Source organism: Globicephala melas, chromosome 5 (assembly GCF_963455315.2).
Source record: "Globicephala melas chromosome 5, mGloMel1.2, whole genome shotgun sequence".
Classification (NCBI taxonomy): domain Eukaryota; kingdom Metazoa; phylum Chordata; class Mammalia; order Artiodactyla; family Delphinidae; genus Globicephala; species Globicephala melas.
The window spans coordinates 136,557,286-136,574,818 of NC_083318.1; the positions used below are offsets into that span (position 1 = coordinate 136,557,286).

General features: G+C 41.0%; 1 protein-coding gene across 6 annotated transcripts in view; it reads left to right on the top strand.

Annotated features, from left to right (window-relative positions):
* Positions 1-17,533, top strand: part of SPMIP2 (sperm microtubule inner protein 2) — a 158,651-nt gene that overhangs the window by 52,688 nt on the left and 88,430 nt on the right. For 4 of the 6 annotated variants that reach the window (XR_009564141.2, XR_009564142.2, XR_009564140.1 and 1 more), the window contains exon 4: positions 9,323-9,456. Coding sequence is in view for 2 of the 6 variants with exons in the window: in XM_060299870.1 (XP_060155853.1) it covers positions 9,701-9,764 (64 nt within the window). In the remaining 4 variants the exon portion in view is untranslated. Of the gene's footprint in view, positions 1-9,322; positions 9,457-9,700; positions 9,765-17,533 lie in introns of those variants that run through there. The other 2 variants (XM_060299870.1, XM_060299869.1) reach the window with 1 other exon arrangement.

Consider the following 17,533-nt stretch of genomic DNA (forward strand, 5'->3'; position numbering starts at 1 on the left):
TTATAAATTACGAATTGAATAAATTAATACAATAAAATATTTCAATAAAATAAAATGCCCCAATAAAACCCCTTTCCCTCAGGTTGTGGACATCCTTCTCTCAAGATTTCAGAGGACACCCTGAAGGTTTACTTTCCCATTTGTCTTGTCTCTCTGGAATTACCCCTCCTCTGCAGCCTGAGGTGCATTTCCTGCTGAGTTTTGCTCTACAAAGGGCCCTGTCCTGCTTTCTTCAACTTCCCCCAAAGGCCACCAACACAGGCTGCCGAATGGAACTACAGCCAAGCACAGATAATAAACAACTTAAAATTGAAACGAGTCATTTGCTGAAATCAGACTTCGCCAGTTTCTCGAACAGCCAAGCACGTGGAAGCATCACCACTGCCCTTGTGGGCGCGTGCGCCCCGCCCTCACTGGCCTCCCAGACTAAAAAGCCTTCTCTTCCAGCTTGTTGTTTTTTCCTCTAGTCCAAGAGCCCCCAGACCCACTCCTCACCACAACTTTCATTTTCCTTGATACAGGGCATTTGAGCTTGGTGTTGTTTCAGCTTCTCCCATCTAGGTTGTGTGGGAGCAAATTTGGGGTTGGGTTCAGCTTCTACCACAAGGAGTTCCCAAACCCACCACGTGTCCTTTCCTAGATGCTGTCATCCTTCTCTGCTCAAACTGTTCCTAGACATTTTAAACAACATTTTTAAGTGTTACATTAGAGTTTAATAAAAAGATTAAGCTAAAAATCCTAATAAAATATATAAGAAGAAAAGTTATTTTCCCATTGACATCTAAATGGGATTTGCTAAAAAATGAAGTTTTTCAAAGAAGTAGGGTTTTTTCTTAAGACTATACCAAACACTTGTACTATAAACCAGTGTATAATCCATTTCAAGTGAGAGATAACAGCTATTTTTATTATTAAAAACTTTTTTATTGAAGTATATTTGATTTATACAGTGTTTCAAGTGTACAGCAAAGTGAGTCAGTTACACATATATATGTTCTTTTTTATATTCTTTTCCATTATGGTTTATTACAGGATATTAAATATCGTTCTCTGTGCTATACTGTAGGTCCCTGTTGTTTATCTATTTTGTATATAGTAGCATGTATCTGTTAATCCCAATCTCCTAATTTATCACTTCCCCCATGGTTCCCCTTTGGTAACCATACATTTGTTTTCTATGTCTGTGAGTCTGTTTCTGTTTTGTAAATAAGTTCAATTGAATCTTTTTTTTTTTTAGATTCCACGTATAAGTGATATCATAGGATATTTGTCTTTGTCTGGCTTACTTCACTCAGTATGATAATATCTATGTCCATCCAGGTTGCTGCAAATGGCATTATTTCATTCTTTTTTGTGGCTCAGTAATATGCTATTTTTAGATTGTTTGTAATTATCAGACCCTCTTTGAGGATCCATACATTTGAATGCTCTTTCTATGTCATGGCAAATACTAAGAAGCTATGTCGACTTTTGCAACATCAAAGGTCAGACATTGGGGCTTCCCTGGTGGCGCAGTGGTTGAGAGTCCGCCTGCCGAGGCAGGGGACGCGGGTTCGTGCCCTGGTCCGGGAAGATCCCACATGCCACGGAGCGGCTGGGCCCGTGAGCCATGGCCGCTGAGCCTGCATGTCCGGAGCCTGTGCTCTGCAACGGGAGAGGCCACAACAGTGAGAGGCCCGCATACCACAAAAAAAAAAAAAAAAAAAAAAAAAAGTTCAGACATTGAAACGAATCTTGGATTGTAGAACTGCTGTAAATGATGCTTAGTCTCCGGAAACTAGATGAAAATAAGACGCTGAGCTTCAGACATTTGTCCGGGTTTAGAAGAACCTGTGGAAGCACACATACTCTCGATGATATTTAATTGCTTTCCCCCCAGTAAGTATAAGTACTTATAGTCCATTATAGAAATACATTTGCTCAGAAAGAAAGGTTGGTTCCTGGCTGAGCTCTGCGGAAACCACCCTCTGCGGCTGCCTTGTCATTGCGTGCAGTGTTTTCAAAGGGAGCTGCGACTTTCTCAGGAAATTAACTGGCGAACTGGATGAAGGATAGGAGAAATGGAGCCGGGTGGAGGGAGGGTGCTGACGGAGGGCATTTTCTACAGTAGATTTGTCCCGGCAGGAGGAAAGATTAAGTACGGCACGATGCCCTGGATTCGACAAAAGACCAGGGGGGCTGGAGGAGTCTCCAAATCACAGTGCCGCCCCCCCAAAACCCACCCAGTCAGTAGTGTGCTCTGAAGTCATCAGAAGAGCTGTCACCCCAGATTGTGTTGCTCTTTGGGGCCCAGGAAAGTCTGTTGGCGGCCTTCCAAGGGAGCATGTCATAGAGGAAGGGACTTGTTTCCTTCCCGCTGCATCCAGGAGTCTGGGTCTGAGTGGCGGTACAGAGAATGGCATGGCAGCCAGGAGCCCACCAGTGGTTGACGTTGCTGGGGAAAGAAGAGCAGAATCCCACTTTGGCCGGGGCCACTGTGGAGAGGGACGCCTGCTTGCACAAAAATGATCTGCACAACAGCCAAGGTAAAACGTAAAGCCTGTAGGAGCGCAGAGAAGGAAGTGTGGGCATTTGAGGACCTCTGGAGATCTGTGCTGGTGGAAGGGGAAGAAGAGAAATTTGGAAGGGGGTTGATTTTCTTAAAGGCAAAGATGGGAAGGGTTATTTGCCAGGAACATTTAGGAGGGAATGCTACTATTCCAGGCTGAGAAGCTGCAGTAGCACCCAGATGGGAGAATTTCACTCATATTCAAAGTAACCATATTCAAATTTTGATAAATATGTTTATTTATTTTTCATTTGAAATCCTTATATTATGCTTTTTAAAAAAATTTTATTGAAGTATAGGTGATTTACAATGTTGTGTTAATTTCTGCTGTACAGCGACGTGATTCAGTGGTACCTATATATACATTCTTTTTCATATTCTTTTCCATTATGGTTTATCACGGGAGACAAATACGTCTATTGAAGATCAAAATTAGATTTCATTTCTACAACTCAGAAATAATTAACCAGATTTGGAACCCCACATTCTCTGTTATGCACAATGAGACCAGACTTTGACACTAAACTCTCTGGAACACACCGACCTCCACAATAAACCAGGGATAATAATTTTGTGTCATAGCACTGTTGTGCAGACAGTGAAAAAACTTTGGAGTGAGAGAGAGGCATGGACATATATACGCTACCAAATGTAAAATAGCTAGCTAGTGGGAAACAGCTGCATAGCACAGGGAGATCAGCTCGGTGCTTTGTGACCACCTAGAGGGGTGGGATAGGGAGGGTGGGAGGGAGACCCAAGAGGGAGGGGATATGGGGACATATGTATATGTACAGCTGATTCACTTTGTTATACAGCAGAAACTAACACACCATTGTAAAGCAATTATACTCCAATAAAGATGTTAAAAAAAAAACAACTTTGGAGAAAGTGTTTTGCACAGTATCTGGCATGCAGTAAGTGTCCAGTGATATTTGTTCACTGCTCAGTGAAAAAGTCTTCACCAGAAAGTTGAACTAGTGGCAGAAGGAAGACCGCATAAACCATTAGAGCAGAACTGCAAGGGCTGTTGACATCCACAGTGCCACGCACGAGAAAAAGAGACGATAGATTCTTGTACGAGATGGAGCAGGGAGAAGAGCGCCCTGAATTGAAGACCAGGCGGGTGGATCCGTCCTGGCTCTTCCTCCGGCTCCCCTGCGCCGTGGCTTAGCCCCTCAGCTGGCCTCTCCCACGATCAGACTGCTCGAGCGGACGCCGAGGGGCTCTGTCTCAGGAGTAGCTACGGTCCCTTATCACAATAACAGTTCACACATTTGTAAGGTATCACCCTATGGTTGCTAAAGCACTTGCTTTAATTATTTATTGTTTCTCCATGTAGAGTATAGCAGTTAGGGGATGGCAATTCTAATGTGTTGTGGTTTTAATTTTCTAAACGGTGTTTTTATAAAAAAGGCATGTATACTCTAATCCCTAATTATATTAACTACAACTGTGGGAGGTCAGGTTGATTGGACGGGCAGGGAATAGCATCTCTGGTGCCAACTTACCCGAATTCTAGCTACATGAGTAAGATGAAGAATACAGACACTTTCGTGAGCTGGTCTTGAAAGCCCAAATATAAAAAGAAAGGTTATGATGGTCACACTTTATTGTTTTATTTACTTATTTTCATTATTTATTTATTTTATTGAAGTATAGGGTTTTTTTTAAACATCTCTATTGGAATATAATTGCTTTACAATGGTGTGTTACTTTCTGCTGTATAACAAAGTGAATCAGCTACGCATATACATACACTTATAATGTGTTAGTTTCAAGTGTACAGCAGTGATTGAGTTATGCATTTATATATATATAATATATATTCTTTTTCAGATTCTTTTCCATTATAGGTTATTACATGATATTGAGTAGAGTTCCCTGTGCTATACAGTAGGACCTTATTGTTTACCTATTTTATATATAGTAGTTTGTATCTGTTAATTCCAAACTCCTAATTTATCCCTCCCCCCTTCCCCCCACCCCTACTATCCCCTTTTGTTTGTTTTCTATGTCTGTGAGTCTTTTTCTGTTTTGTAAATAAGTTCATTTGTGTCATCTTTTAAGAGTCTGCGTATAAGTGATATCATATGATATTTGTCTTTTTCTGTCTGACTTATTTCACTTAATATGATAATCTTGAGATCCATGATGGTCACACTTTAAATGTATATTAGTCACATGTATTTTCTAAGGGAAGAACGGGGAGAGGCCAAGGTCAGGGGGAGGTGATGAGACTAATATTACAGAGAATATTTACTGCATACATACTACATAGTGTGTCAGGTATTGTGACAAGCATTTTATATACGTTATTCCCTTTGCCCTATAGGGAGGGAGGCACAATTATTCTCATTTTACAGAAAATCAACTTGCCAGTGTTACACAGAAGACTGTTGCGATTTGAAGCCAGGTCTGTATCTCTATTCCGTGAGTTTTCCAGATTGTTGCCTAAAAACAGGAATGTAGGGAAAGGACCTAAAATTATTTGGCGCTTAAAAGTATAAAGAAAGATTTACCGGTATAGGGGTGGCAAAGCTCCCCAGTTTGCAAAGTGTGCTTAGTAATAGGGTATTTGAGCATTAATTTTAGCAAGTACTGACCCTATATTCACCTGGAGATAGGTTCCGTTGCTGCATCATGGGAGTTTCTAGTTTGTATCACTTTCCATCATTAACTGTGTAGCTGGATGCGTTCCCAAACACTGGAACAGGCGTTTTTGCAGCGCCTGAGCACTGGACACTGGCCTGCACAGCTGCACCGTGAAGCAGTTTTCAACTCTCAAGTAACTGTTACATTAGCAAAGCAAGACAATAGCCAACGTTTCATTTGTGCCGAGCAGTAAACCCTGAGCTTCATCAAAGGAGGTTGCAGCTGATTCATAAACAATAGGGATTTTTCTCTAATTGAAGAGCATCTGCTGGCCACAGGAGATCGTCGTTAATCCCCTCTAATGAGTTCAGAAGCTGTCGCAACTTCTGATGACAATATGGGCTTCATTTTAACTGCTTGGTTATCCTGTCAGCTCCACACCGAGTTAACACCATCGCTTTACCTACTGGCCTTGGTTTTCTCTCTTTGTCTTGTTTTCCGTGTTTTATTTTGTGACCCTACTACTCACGGTCACCCAGGCTGGATAACCGGGGTCCTCCTGATTCCTTACCACGTAGATTCAGCGTGTTTCCCGAATGCATCTCTTCTCCGCTCCCATCACCTCTGCCTTGGCCTCACCTGTACTTGCCTGGACCCCCGTCCCCAGGCTCTTCTCCTCAATTCGGTCTCCACCCAGCCAGGCATCTTCCATTTAAACCCAAGACTGACCAGTCTCTGCCTGTTTGAACCTTCAGGGGTCCCCGATGCCTACAGAATAGAGTCCCTGCTCCTGGCATGCCTGGACGAGCCCCTTAGGCCTCCTCTCCCCTCTCCCCTCTTAGCCATGACCGTCAGCAATGCTGAACTTGTCTTTCTGCCATGTACAGTTCTGTGGGCTGTGTCTCCCCTCTGGGCCGTTTGCTCAAGCTGTCCTCTTTGTTCCAAATGCCCTTTCCGCCCACGCCATCCCCCAACCTCCCATCCCTTGCCTGGGTCCTCATCATTCTTTGAGACACAGTTCAGACGAGAGCCTCGCCTGTGTCCCAGGAACGGCAGGTGACCCTCCCCTCTGTCCCCATGTCTCCAGGAACAAACTAGGTGTTAAATGTATTCCCGTAGCCATCACTGCCCTTCTGACACTTTACTGTGATTCTCTGTTGGTGTGTCTGTTGTCCTTCTTTGGAATGTTAGCTCATTCTTGTAAAAGTAGACAAAGCTCGGCTCCTGGTAGTAAATTACACAAGAGGGATGACCAGAAGGTCTTAGAAAATCATGCAAATAGCTCCTAAATATACGAAAGGATGTTCCGTCTCGCTGATAGGAGAGGAATGCCGATTACTGTTTGACCAGTTCTTACCTGTCGTAAATCCAGAAGTTTGACAACATACTCTGTGGGTGGGGTCATGTGGAAATAGGCATTCTCTGACATTGCTGGTTGGACAACAAAATGGTACAGCCCTATGGCGGGGGGGAATTTGGCAGTATCAAGCTAACGTATATATGCCTTACCCTCTGGTCCAGGAATGACACTTCTAGGAATCTATCCCAAAGATGTACTGCAAAATAAATGAGAACATGTTTGCAGAAACCTATGTTTTATAGTACATTTTATAAGAGCAAAAGATTGGAAACAGCCCATATAACCATTAATAGAGGTCTCGTTGAATAAAGGGAAGGTGGAAGAACACGTGTTTAGTTTGCTACTCTTTTTCTGAGAAAGGGGAGGATATGATTATAAATATATTTTTCTTTTAGTTTTTACAAGTTTTCCTATAAGGAGAAAGAAGTAACAAGATGTAGATGACAAAGATAAAAGCTAGACTTCTGTAAATATCCCTTATTTTAAGAATTTTACTTTGAAACCATGTAAATATTTTACTTAATTACACAAGAATTTTTTAATCCCTAAAAAATGAAACAAAACTAAACAAATGAACCTAAACATGTACTGAGTGGGTGGAAAGATGTCCCAAAGAACTAACTCTGATTTTTTCTCCTCTATTTTTCCCTTCCCTCCAGCCTTTTGCCATCAGAATCACTGACCCTAAGCCCACAACAGATTGAAAAGTTTGTAACAGTCTCTGAGGCAAAGTGGAAGCCTGCGTTCCTCAGGATGGGTTAAGCGGAGGTCCTGGGCGAAAAGCGAGATCTTTATTTCCTGCTTATTTTACTAAAGAATTTCTTTTTGTCACTCAGGTTCCTCCTTCCTTCTCTCTCCGCATCACAAAAACTGCAGTGAGAAACCAAAGGGGCGGGCCCCTGACTTCCAGTAGGAGGTTTCACACTTGGAAAGTGGTAGTTCTGAGGACACAAATAGGGAAATTTCAGAGAGAAGCCTAAGGCTGGGGCTGGAGAGCCCTCGACCATAGTAACAAGAACTGGTTAACCCCAGAAAGGGTAGGAAAGCTTCTGACACTGCAGAGGTAAAGAAGAGTGCCATGCAGGGCAGATCAAAGAAGACCAGTAGACTTGCCCATGCTGGGGGAGTAGAATCAGCTTCTGGTTAGAGGGTTGAGGGGTAAAACAAGAAGCCTTCCTGTGTAACACGTTTGCGACTGGACGTGTTACCCAGTCCAAGGTCGTACCGCTCGCCACACAACAGGCCAAGAAATCGGGACACAAGGTGTTGGGGCAAGGAATAGAGATTTTGTTCAGGAAGCCAGAGAAGATGGGGGACTAGTGTCCCCAAGAACCACCTGCCCCAACTTAGCAGTCAGGCTGCTTTTATACTAAAATGGGAGTGGGCGTGGCTGATTGTTGGAAACGTCTTGGTGCCGGAATCCTTTGTTCACAACTGTTATTCTCTGTTCTGCAACATTTTATCTCTGTATGAATGGAAAAGTGTTTTACCCTTAAAGGTCAGAGCCTTCAGAATAGGCTCTCCTGTATATTTCAGGCTAGAGGCAACATTGTTTCACAAGGTGCAGAGCCCGCAGGACTCAGCACAGGCAACAGAGCACAAGGCTTAGAGCTACAGGGATAGACCTGATGCGGAAGCAGGTTTGCTCTTCCCTGTTACACATCTGTGCTGTCTGGCCGCCACAAGTCATGCCCTCCAGGAGTTGGTGGGGGGCAAGATGGTTATTTGGGATCTATGCCTGTGAACAGAAAGAGACTGAAGCAGGATTGGGCAGAGGAAGAAGCCGAACTGTGGTGAGGGCTCAACAAAGCCTCCGCTCACCGGGTGAAAAATGGTCCCATGGCAGGTGGAAACATCTGGACTTTATCCCCTCACCTTACTGAGTCTTCTGACCATGCTGCCCCGAGAGGACTTGCCTCAGAGAGAGACACCACGAGAGGGACACAGCCCGCTGCAGCTAAAGCAGCCCCTGAAGGAGCTGACAGCTGCAGGCTGTCTACTGATGGTATTTCCTGCAGCTGGGGCACAAGTCTTTCCTTGGAGGGGGACTTGGGGGTTATATCCCTTTGCCACCAGGCTAGCAACCCTCTTCATAGTTAATGTAGAGTGTTTTTACTGTAATTTCTCTCAACAAACAAAAGGCATTACATTTTCAGTAAAGAACTCCATATATTTAAGGTTGAATTCAAAATTGCTGTTAGAATTTATATTCCATGGATTATCAGGTGGTCAATATTATATTTCTGGGCAGGCTGGAATTAGCTGTTAGTTCATTTATTCATCTCACAAACATTTCTTAAGCATCTATTGCATGACAGTCTCTGGAAATTGAAATATGAATAAAGATGCTTTTCCCCTGAACTGGGAGTGAGATTCTAGTAGGGAGGCAGACAAAAGAGACAATTGAAACAACGTGGTAGCAGTTTAACAGGTAGGTATAAACAAGACGCCGTAGAAGTTAAAGGGGCGTGAAGGAGCCAGTGGTCAGCTGTGTCTGCAGGCAGCCTCCTGGCAGAGGAGGCACGGGCTCTGACTCTCAGAGGACAGAAATATTCACGTAAGAACATTATCGGAAGAGCAAATGAATGGGTAAAGGCTCAGAGGAACGAAAGAGCATCACACATGATGGGAACCACAGACAGATTAATATGACCAAGGTACAGATTGTGTTTAAGGACGTGTTGAAATACGGGGCTGGGAAAAATGCATAAACGATGATCTTATTCATTTAAAATATAATTTCTAATTGTATTTTATCTAGCCAGGGCTTCTCAAATGCCTCTAACCGTGGTTTGTGATTTTTGTCTGTTCGGTTTGTGCAGTGACAGCCGTCTGCAGAACATTCCTTGGGATATGTTGGAAGACAGTGTTGACTGAGGCTGCCAGGTCTTTGGGGATGTAAGGCTGCTCGAGATCTAGAACCTGAACAGGTCTCTTCTGGACTTGATGTTGACAGGTAAGGAAAAGACTGGATGCCGCTCCTGGGGATGCTACAGCTGTGTCTTGTCTGTTCCTGGAGGCTGGAACACTGAGCTCTTAGAAGGAACACCCTGCCTTCCTGTCATAAAGAGTCCCTAGCAACCACCTAGTTCGGGTCACAGACAGGGAGAGGAGAGACAGCAGAGTCTTTGGCTGTTTCTGGTGCAGATAAACTGGTGTGAGGAAGCTGAGAAAGAAAATCCAGTAGCACAGCTACAACCATGGCAGGTGTATCCTTTCAAGAGCCAGTACCGACCACAGTGGGGAGGCGGATGGTTTTTACAGGTAAAGGGCTTTTGAGTATCTTTCACAAGGAGAGTTAAGCTTTCTTTACCCCTCACCTATATGATGCTCACGTGACAATGGACATGCGAACGAAAGAAACATGTTATTTTACACGATTCTGTTACTCTTATGCACTCAGTCTGGGCGTCGACACCAAGCTGCCGTGAACAGCTGTTCCCGTTCTCACGACATCTGAGCTAATTTCCACAAAGGAATATTTTTGTATCATAAAGTTTATGTTTTGTGTAATGGGGGCTGGTCCGATGTTGATAAAAAGTATACTTGTGATCAAATTTTCATTATTACTGATTTAAGTTTCTTGCATTTTTATACGCTTTGACATATTTGGTTGATAAAAATTTGAGCAGGACGTGTAGTAAGCTCAGTAAAATTGTCGGCTGGCATCTTGTTCCTTCAGCGTGCTTTAAGTGATTTGGGTGGTGTGTGTGTGTGTGCAATTATGTGTGTGTATAACTGAATCCCTTTGCTGTATACCTGAAACTAACACAACATTGTAAATCAACTATACTTCAGTTTAAAAAAGTGTAGTTAAATAGAATATGACTAATTGTGATGTCTGTAAGAAATAAACCACGTTTAATCTTATTTCCTTTATATTTTCAAATCACAAGCCTATTTTTAAGCATGCCGCTTGCTCATCTGTAAATTCCCCTCCAATCATGAGAAGCCTGGCCCCCACCCGTTGCCATCCGTTCACTTAATTGTTTAATTTTCAGTGTATGTATATACACGTATCAGAATTGTTAACCAGTTCTCCAGGGGAGAAAACCTTATCAACCAGAGTACGGTGCTTCCTTGACGTTCTCTTGCCCTTGGGCTTACAGGCTCTGCTCATTTCCAAAGTTACTTGGGTCGGGACCTTTCCGCAGCCCCTCCAGTGAGGCTGCTTCATACACCTGTCATGCAGTTAGATTCTCCTGTCACTGTCTGAATTGTCCTGGAGGTCCCTAAACTCCTAAATGATTGTTTTAAAATTTATTTTATTGAAGTATAGTTGATCTACAATGTTGTGTTGATTTTTGCTTTACAGCAAAGTGATTCAGTTATACATATGCATATATATTCTTTTTTATATTCTTTTCCATGATGGTTCATCACAGGGTATTGAATATAGTTCCCTGTGCTCTACGGCAGGTCCTTGTTGTTGACCCGTCCTGTATGTAATAGTTTGCACCTGCTGACCCCACCCTCCCAGTCCAATCCTCCCCTCTCCCCCCTCCCCCTTGGCAGCCACCAGTCTGTTCTCTATGTCTGTGAGTCTGTGTCTGTTTCCTAGATAAGTTCCCTAAATGATTTTTTGAAATTGTATACATCAGGGTTTCCTCTTTGTGCTGTGAAGTCTACAGGCTTCGACAACTTGGTAAGGCCGTGTACCCACATGACAGTATCATACAGAACAGGTTCACCCCTCTAAATGTCCCTGTGCTTCACCGACACACTCCCCACTTTTCTCTCCCTGAGACCCTGGCACCACTGATCTCTTACTGTCTCCGTAGTTGTGCCTTCTCCTGAAAGGCCTAGAGCTGGAACCACACAGTGTGTTGCCTTTGCAGACTGGCTTCTTTCACGTGTCAGTAGGCACTGAGGGTTCCTCCATGTCGTTGCATGGCTTGGAGTGCTCATTTATTTTATCACTGAATAACCTTCCGTCGTATGGTTGGATCATAACTGTTTACCTAATCATCTTAGTGTCTTGCGGTTTTTGGCAATTCTGAAAAAAAAAACTTCTATAAGGCTTTTGCATGGGTATGTTTTCGACTCAATTTGGTAAACACTTACTTAGCAATGGGATTGCTGGATCACCTGGTGAGACTCTGTTTAGCTTTGTAAGAAACTGCCAGACTGTCTTCCAAAGCAGCTGCACCACTTTGTGTTCCCACCAGCAAGCAGAGAGCGAGAATCCCTGTTGCTTTGCACCCTTGTCAGCATTTGGTGTTTCTTATTTTTTACCTGTAGCCAGTCTAACTGGATGTAATTACATCTCACTGTTGTTTTAATTCCCTAATGACCAATGATCATATACTTACTTGCCATCTGTATATCTTCTTTGATGAGATGTCTGTTCACAATGTTTGCCTATTTTATAATTTTTTTTCTTCTTGTTGAGTTTTAACAGTTCTGTATATATTTTAGATACAGGTCCTTTATCAGATAAGTGTTTTGCAAATGTTTTCTCCTGGTCTGTGGCTTGTCGTTTCATTTTCTTAACATAGACTTTGATAGAGCACAAGTTTTTAGTTTTAGTAAAGCACAAGGAATCAGTTTTTTCTTTCATGGATTGTGCTTTTGATGTTGTATCTAAAAATTCAAAACCAATTCCAGGGTCCCCTAGAGTTTTCTCCTTGTTTTCTTCTAAAAGTTTTTACTGTTTGGTGTTTTCATTATATCTATGATCCATCAAGGTGATTTTTGTGTCTTTTATTTTATTTTATTTTTTATACTATTTATTTATTTATTTGGTTGCTCTGGGTCTTATTGGAGCAGGAGGGCTCCTTAGTTGCAGCTTGCGGGCTTCTGAGTCATGGCATACGAACTCTCAGTTGCGGCATGTATGTGGGATCTGGTTCCCTGACCAGGGATTGAACCTGGGCCCCCTGCATGGGGAGTGTGGAGTCTTATCCACTGCGCCACCAAGGAAGTCCCCTTTGTCTTTTAAAGTTTTCGTTTCCGCCAGCTAATTGATTTCCTTTTCGCTTTAAGCCAGTTTGGGTTGGCTTTTCTGTCACTTCCAACTGTGAAAGAGTCTTAATTGATACTTGAAATTTCTTCTAATCTATGTCAGTGTGTACTTAGTTTCATGTATTTACATAGCTCAAATTCTTGTCACCTTTGATAGGTTTAAGGTTTTTCATTATATTGATACAAAATAATTAACTTCATATTCTCCTGAATTTTATATTTAATCTCCAAATTTTCTCTTATAGTAAAGCTACATGAAAACTTTTGGGTAAATTATTTTTCCCTTTCTGTTATTTTTTTGTGGTATATTTACAAAGAGTGGAATTAGGTGGTGAAAGTTACAGACTCCTGTTGAGGCCACGAACTTCAGAGGATTGTATAAAATACTATGAAAAATGTATTTGTATTTAAAGCCTGCAAGTAGTTTTAAAAATTACTTTTACTTATTTATTTTTAAATATTTATTTATTTGGCTGCATTGGGTCTTAGTTGCAGCGTGTGGGCTTCTCTCTAATTGTGGCATGCAGGCTCCAGAGCGCGTGGGATCAGTAGTTGTGGCGTGCGGGCTTAGTTGCCCTGCGGCATGTGGCATCTTAGTTCCCTGACCAGGGTTTGAACCGGTGTCCCCTGCATTGGAAGGCGGATTCTTTTTTTTTTTTTTTGTCTTTTTTGCTGTACGCGGGCCTCTCACTTCCGTGGCCTCTCTCTCTGCGGAGCACAGGCTCCGGACGCTCAGGCTCAGCGGCCATGGCTCACGGGCCCAGCCGCTCTGCGGCATGTGCGATCCTCCCGGACCGGGGCACGAACCCGTGTCCCCTGCATCGGCAGGCGGACTCTCAACCACTGCGCCACCAGGGAAGCCCTGGAAGGCGGATTCTTAACCAATGGACCACCAGGGAAGTTCCCCATTTTTATTTATTTTTGATAATGGAGAGGTATATATCAATCTTTTTTTGATAACAACTTTTAAAAAGTTTGTTATGGGGCTTCCTTGGTGGCGCAGTGGTTGAGAGTCCGCCTGCCAATGCAGGGGACACGGGTTCGTGCCCCGGTCCGGGAAGATCCCACATGCCGCGGAGTGGTTGGGCCCGTGAGCCATGGCCGCTGAGCCTGCGCGTCCGGAGCCTGTGCTCTGCAACGGAGAGGCCACAACAGTGAGAGGCCCGCATACCGTAAAAAAAAAAAAAAAAAGTTTGTTATGACTATTTTAAAATATATCCCACTTACCTGTTACTTATATTCAACAATTTATCAAAATGTTTCCACATTTGATCACATAGCTTTTTTCTTTTTCATTTGCTGAACTATTTAAAAGTGAATTCCAGATATTCTATTGATATTATTTCACTCCTATATGTTTCACTGTGCATCTCTTAAAAAAAAGAACATATTCTTACATAGCCACATTGATATTATCATACCTAACAAAATTAACACCTATCCTGTGACATTATGTAATAACTAGTCAATGGTAATATTTCCCTCATTGCCTCTAAAATGCATTTTTATGATTGATCGTGAAAATACAGATTCAAGCTAGGTCCACACATTCATTGCATTTGGTTGTGTTGTCTCTTTTGGTGTCTTGTAAGCTGGTATAGACTTCTTTCTTTTTCTTGTTGCAGAAATTGTGTCAGTCATCCAGTAGAAATACCCAACATTCTGGATGTGGCTACTGTCATGTCATTTAACGTGTTTCTCTGTCCTCTGTATTTTCTGAACATTGAATTTGGCTGTTGAGTCTTGATTTTAGTAGGTTCAACCCTTTAGGGAAGCTTGTTTCTTGAATGCTGCTGTGGTCAACACATCACACATTAACTTTTACGCAGGTCAGATGTTACAACGTCAATTTCTCTAAGGCCCATCACTTAGGACCTTTCTAAGTTATTGGAACTTAGCCTCTTTTCCCTCCAAGTTTGGAACTGATCTCAATGGAAGGTCCATGTTCTTATAAAAGTGTTGGCAAATGCGGGTATGTACCCTGGTTAGGCAAATGAAAAGTGGATTTGCTGCATATTTTACGTCAAATATTGCATAGTTGCAATAAAAACAGAGAAAATATTTTGTCACTATTAATAACTAATGTAAAAACAATAAAATATCATGAGAAATAGCTTAAACAATTACCTCAAATGCTGATATGTAAGGAAAAACTAACCAGCTTATAAGAGGATGAGAAAATAGCTGAGAAATTTTGCAGCAACTTTGAGGGTGATTTCAGAGCACTTTTAAGAGTTTTATAGTGTTTTTGTTAATGTCTAATTTAATTTAAAAATCAAATTTTCCCTTTCTTGCCATAAGTGTAACACTCCTCATACTTATCATTGGTAGCTATAATTGTTTTAATTTCAATTTCTTTCATTTCTAGTGAGATTCCATTATTCCGTGAGACAATTCACACTGTATATTTACTTAGTGTACTGTGACTACCGAACTAATCTGACCACTCATCAAGTTTTATTTTTCTACCTAATTTTAATATTTTTCCTTTTAAAACATATTTCAGAAAAAAAATTTGATTCTAAATTTTTATCATAGAGATTTGAAATCCAATGTAACAAATAGAAATTGAATCCCTATTGAATACTAAAAAGTTGTCCACAAGCTTTGGAGGATACAAAAATGAACAGGAATAAGATGTTTTCTGTCTTCTAGAAGCATGTAGAACATTATAGGTTATCCTGTTATCTTATTTAATCTAAATATCCATCACAGGTGTCCCTAGAGTGTAGTGTGACATTGAAAGGAAACACAAACCCAATTCCAAAGGCCTTGAGTCAAGTAGAAGAAGTGGGAATGGAGGACCATTACCTCACTGGATGCTCCACAAGCTACGCCCTGTGCTTTGTTTTCTTTTGTCTCCTACTCATTTCTTTTGACTGTCATAATTAGAGCACAGATTGTCTCCTCCATGATGGATGGATCTTAGATTTTATTTATTTTGCAACTAATAAAGGGATAGAGATTCAAATGTCAGTGGGTCCGACTTTGAAAACTTTTCAAAAAGTTGATATGTAACATATACTCTAGTAAGTATGTTCGTCTAGTGTTCAGCTTGATAATATTTTACAAAGTGAAACACTGATGCATTTACTTTTTAGATCAAGATCGTGAATATTTTCATCATCCTAAACTGTTCCTTTATGTCACTTCCCAGCCAATCCCACCAAACTCAAACTGTTTTTATTTTTATAATCCATATGTTTTTGATAACTATGAGTTTAATCTGATAAGGTAAATTATTGTCTGTATTTTTAAAACATTTTATTTGCTGGCTTATTCTTTCATGTAAGTTTTATTATCACTTTGCTAAGTTTTATTACATAGTGAAGAGATTTTATAGATAATGTTATTTTGGCATTACAAAGGTCTTACTATGAAAATAATATCATAAACAAAATTCTGAAGAGATTTTAAAGTATTTTAGAGCATGGTTATGTATTTTTACAACATCTGTTTGCAAACAAATGATACTGCTTACCCAATTCCAGGTCCCATGCTGCTTTAAAGTTACAAAATTACATTTAAAAAATACATTTTTTCATTCAGACTTTTAAATGAATTCCCACTTGGTCCAAATTGAGAGATTGATGGGATTATTACTATGGGATGTTAAATTAAAAAGGCACATTCCTAGAGGGGTGGGATAGGGAGGGTGGGAGGGAGATGCAAGAGGGAGGGGATATGGGGATATATGTATATGTATGGCTGATTCACTTTGCTATACAGCAGAAACTAACACACCATTGTAAAGCAATTATACTCCAATAAAGGTGTTAAAAACAAAATGGCACCATAACAGATAATCTAATTTAACCCATCATTTTTCAGATGACAATACTGAGGTTCAGAGAGCTAAGTGACCTGCTCGAGATCACACAGCTTTAACCTTAAGGTCACACAGCCTTGATCAGAAGGACGGAAGCCTCTGCCTGCTTCTTGTTTATATGATGTATTTATGTGTGTTATATCCAGATTACTGACTAAATAAATATATTAATGTATTTTTTCAGCCATCATAGATCTACTAGAAAATCTGCATATGTAAACCAGGAATATTGCAGAATTCCACCTTATAAAGGAGTGATCACAACATGGGACTTCTGTTAGAAATATATTAGAATTGGAAATACTGTCTAGGAAATGGCCAAAAACCAATATGATGAATGAAGCTTTAGTGATGGGAGAAGTACATAAACATGTATGTGATTATGAACAGCTCACTCCATTAGTCTGGGTTTCAGACCCATTTATTCATCTTGGTTTTTGCCTTGTGAAACGGTCACACTCATAGTCATGTCTCAAATTAAATTATTTTAAAAATAGAAAATGACTTCACACAGAAATGCCAGTGGTTTCCTATTTGAAGAAAGAATCAAATAGTCCTGCAAATTCAGCTTAAGTCTCATCACTATAATTCAGGAAGCAAATACGTCCCGTTTTAAAAAACTAATTCATGACAAAAGCTTACACATTTTAATGGGCCTGACACACTTGGCTAATCTGCCTTTTATTCTATAGTCATAGTGTGTGATTTGCCTGAATCATAACTTATCTACAAGTGAAAGCAGTTTCAAGTCAATCCTACCTTAAATTACTGATCATGTGAATCATCACCAATGTGACTCGCAGGAAAAAAATATTAGTTGCTGGCATCACTTTGAAAAGCATCTAAACCAACCCATTAGAAGAGGACTTCTAAGGACAAGCTTTGTCTCATACTCTATTTTTCTGTTTTGGGGTTTTTTAAGACAATATACACGTTTATTGCATGAAGTAAGAGTGAAAGGAGAAGAATTGATTAGACTTTCTGGGCTTTGATTTGATTTTCCAAAGTTGACACTTTGTAGGTTACATTAGTATCGCTTCCTTAAATCAGGGAGAAATGCTCAGGATTAAGCAAAAAATGTTTTTTGCTTTTGAGACAGGGCTTGAAAAAATTATTTTGTCAAAGATTAGTGGATAGTTCTGTGTGCTAATGTGCTACCTGTGAGGAAATCAACATGAGAAGCCTGCTTCAGGAAGCAGGGCTGTCAGGTTAGCTGTCATCTCAGCTGCTTCTCCTAACC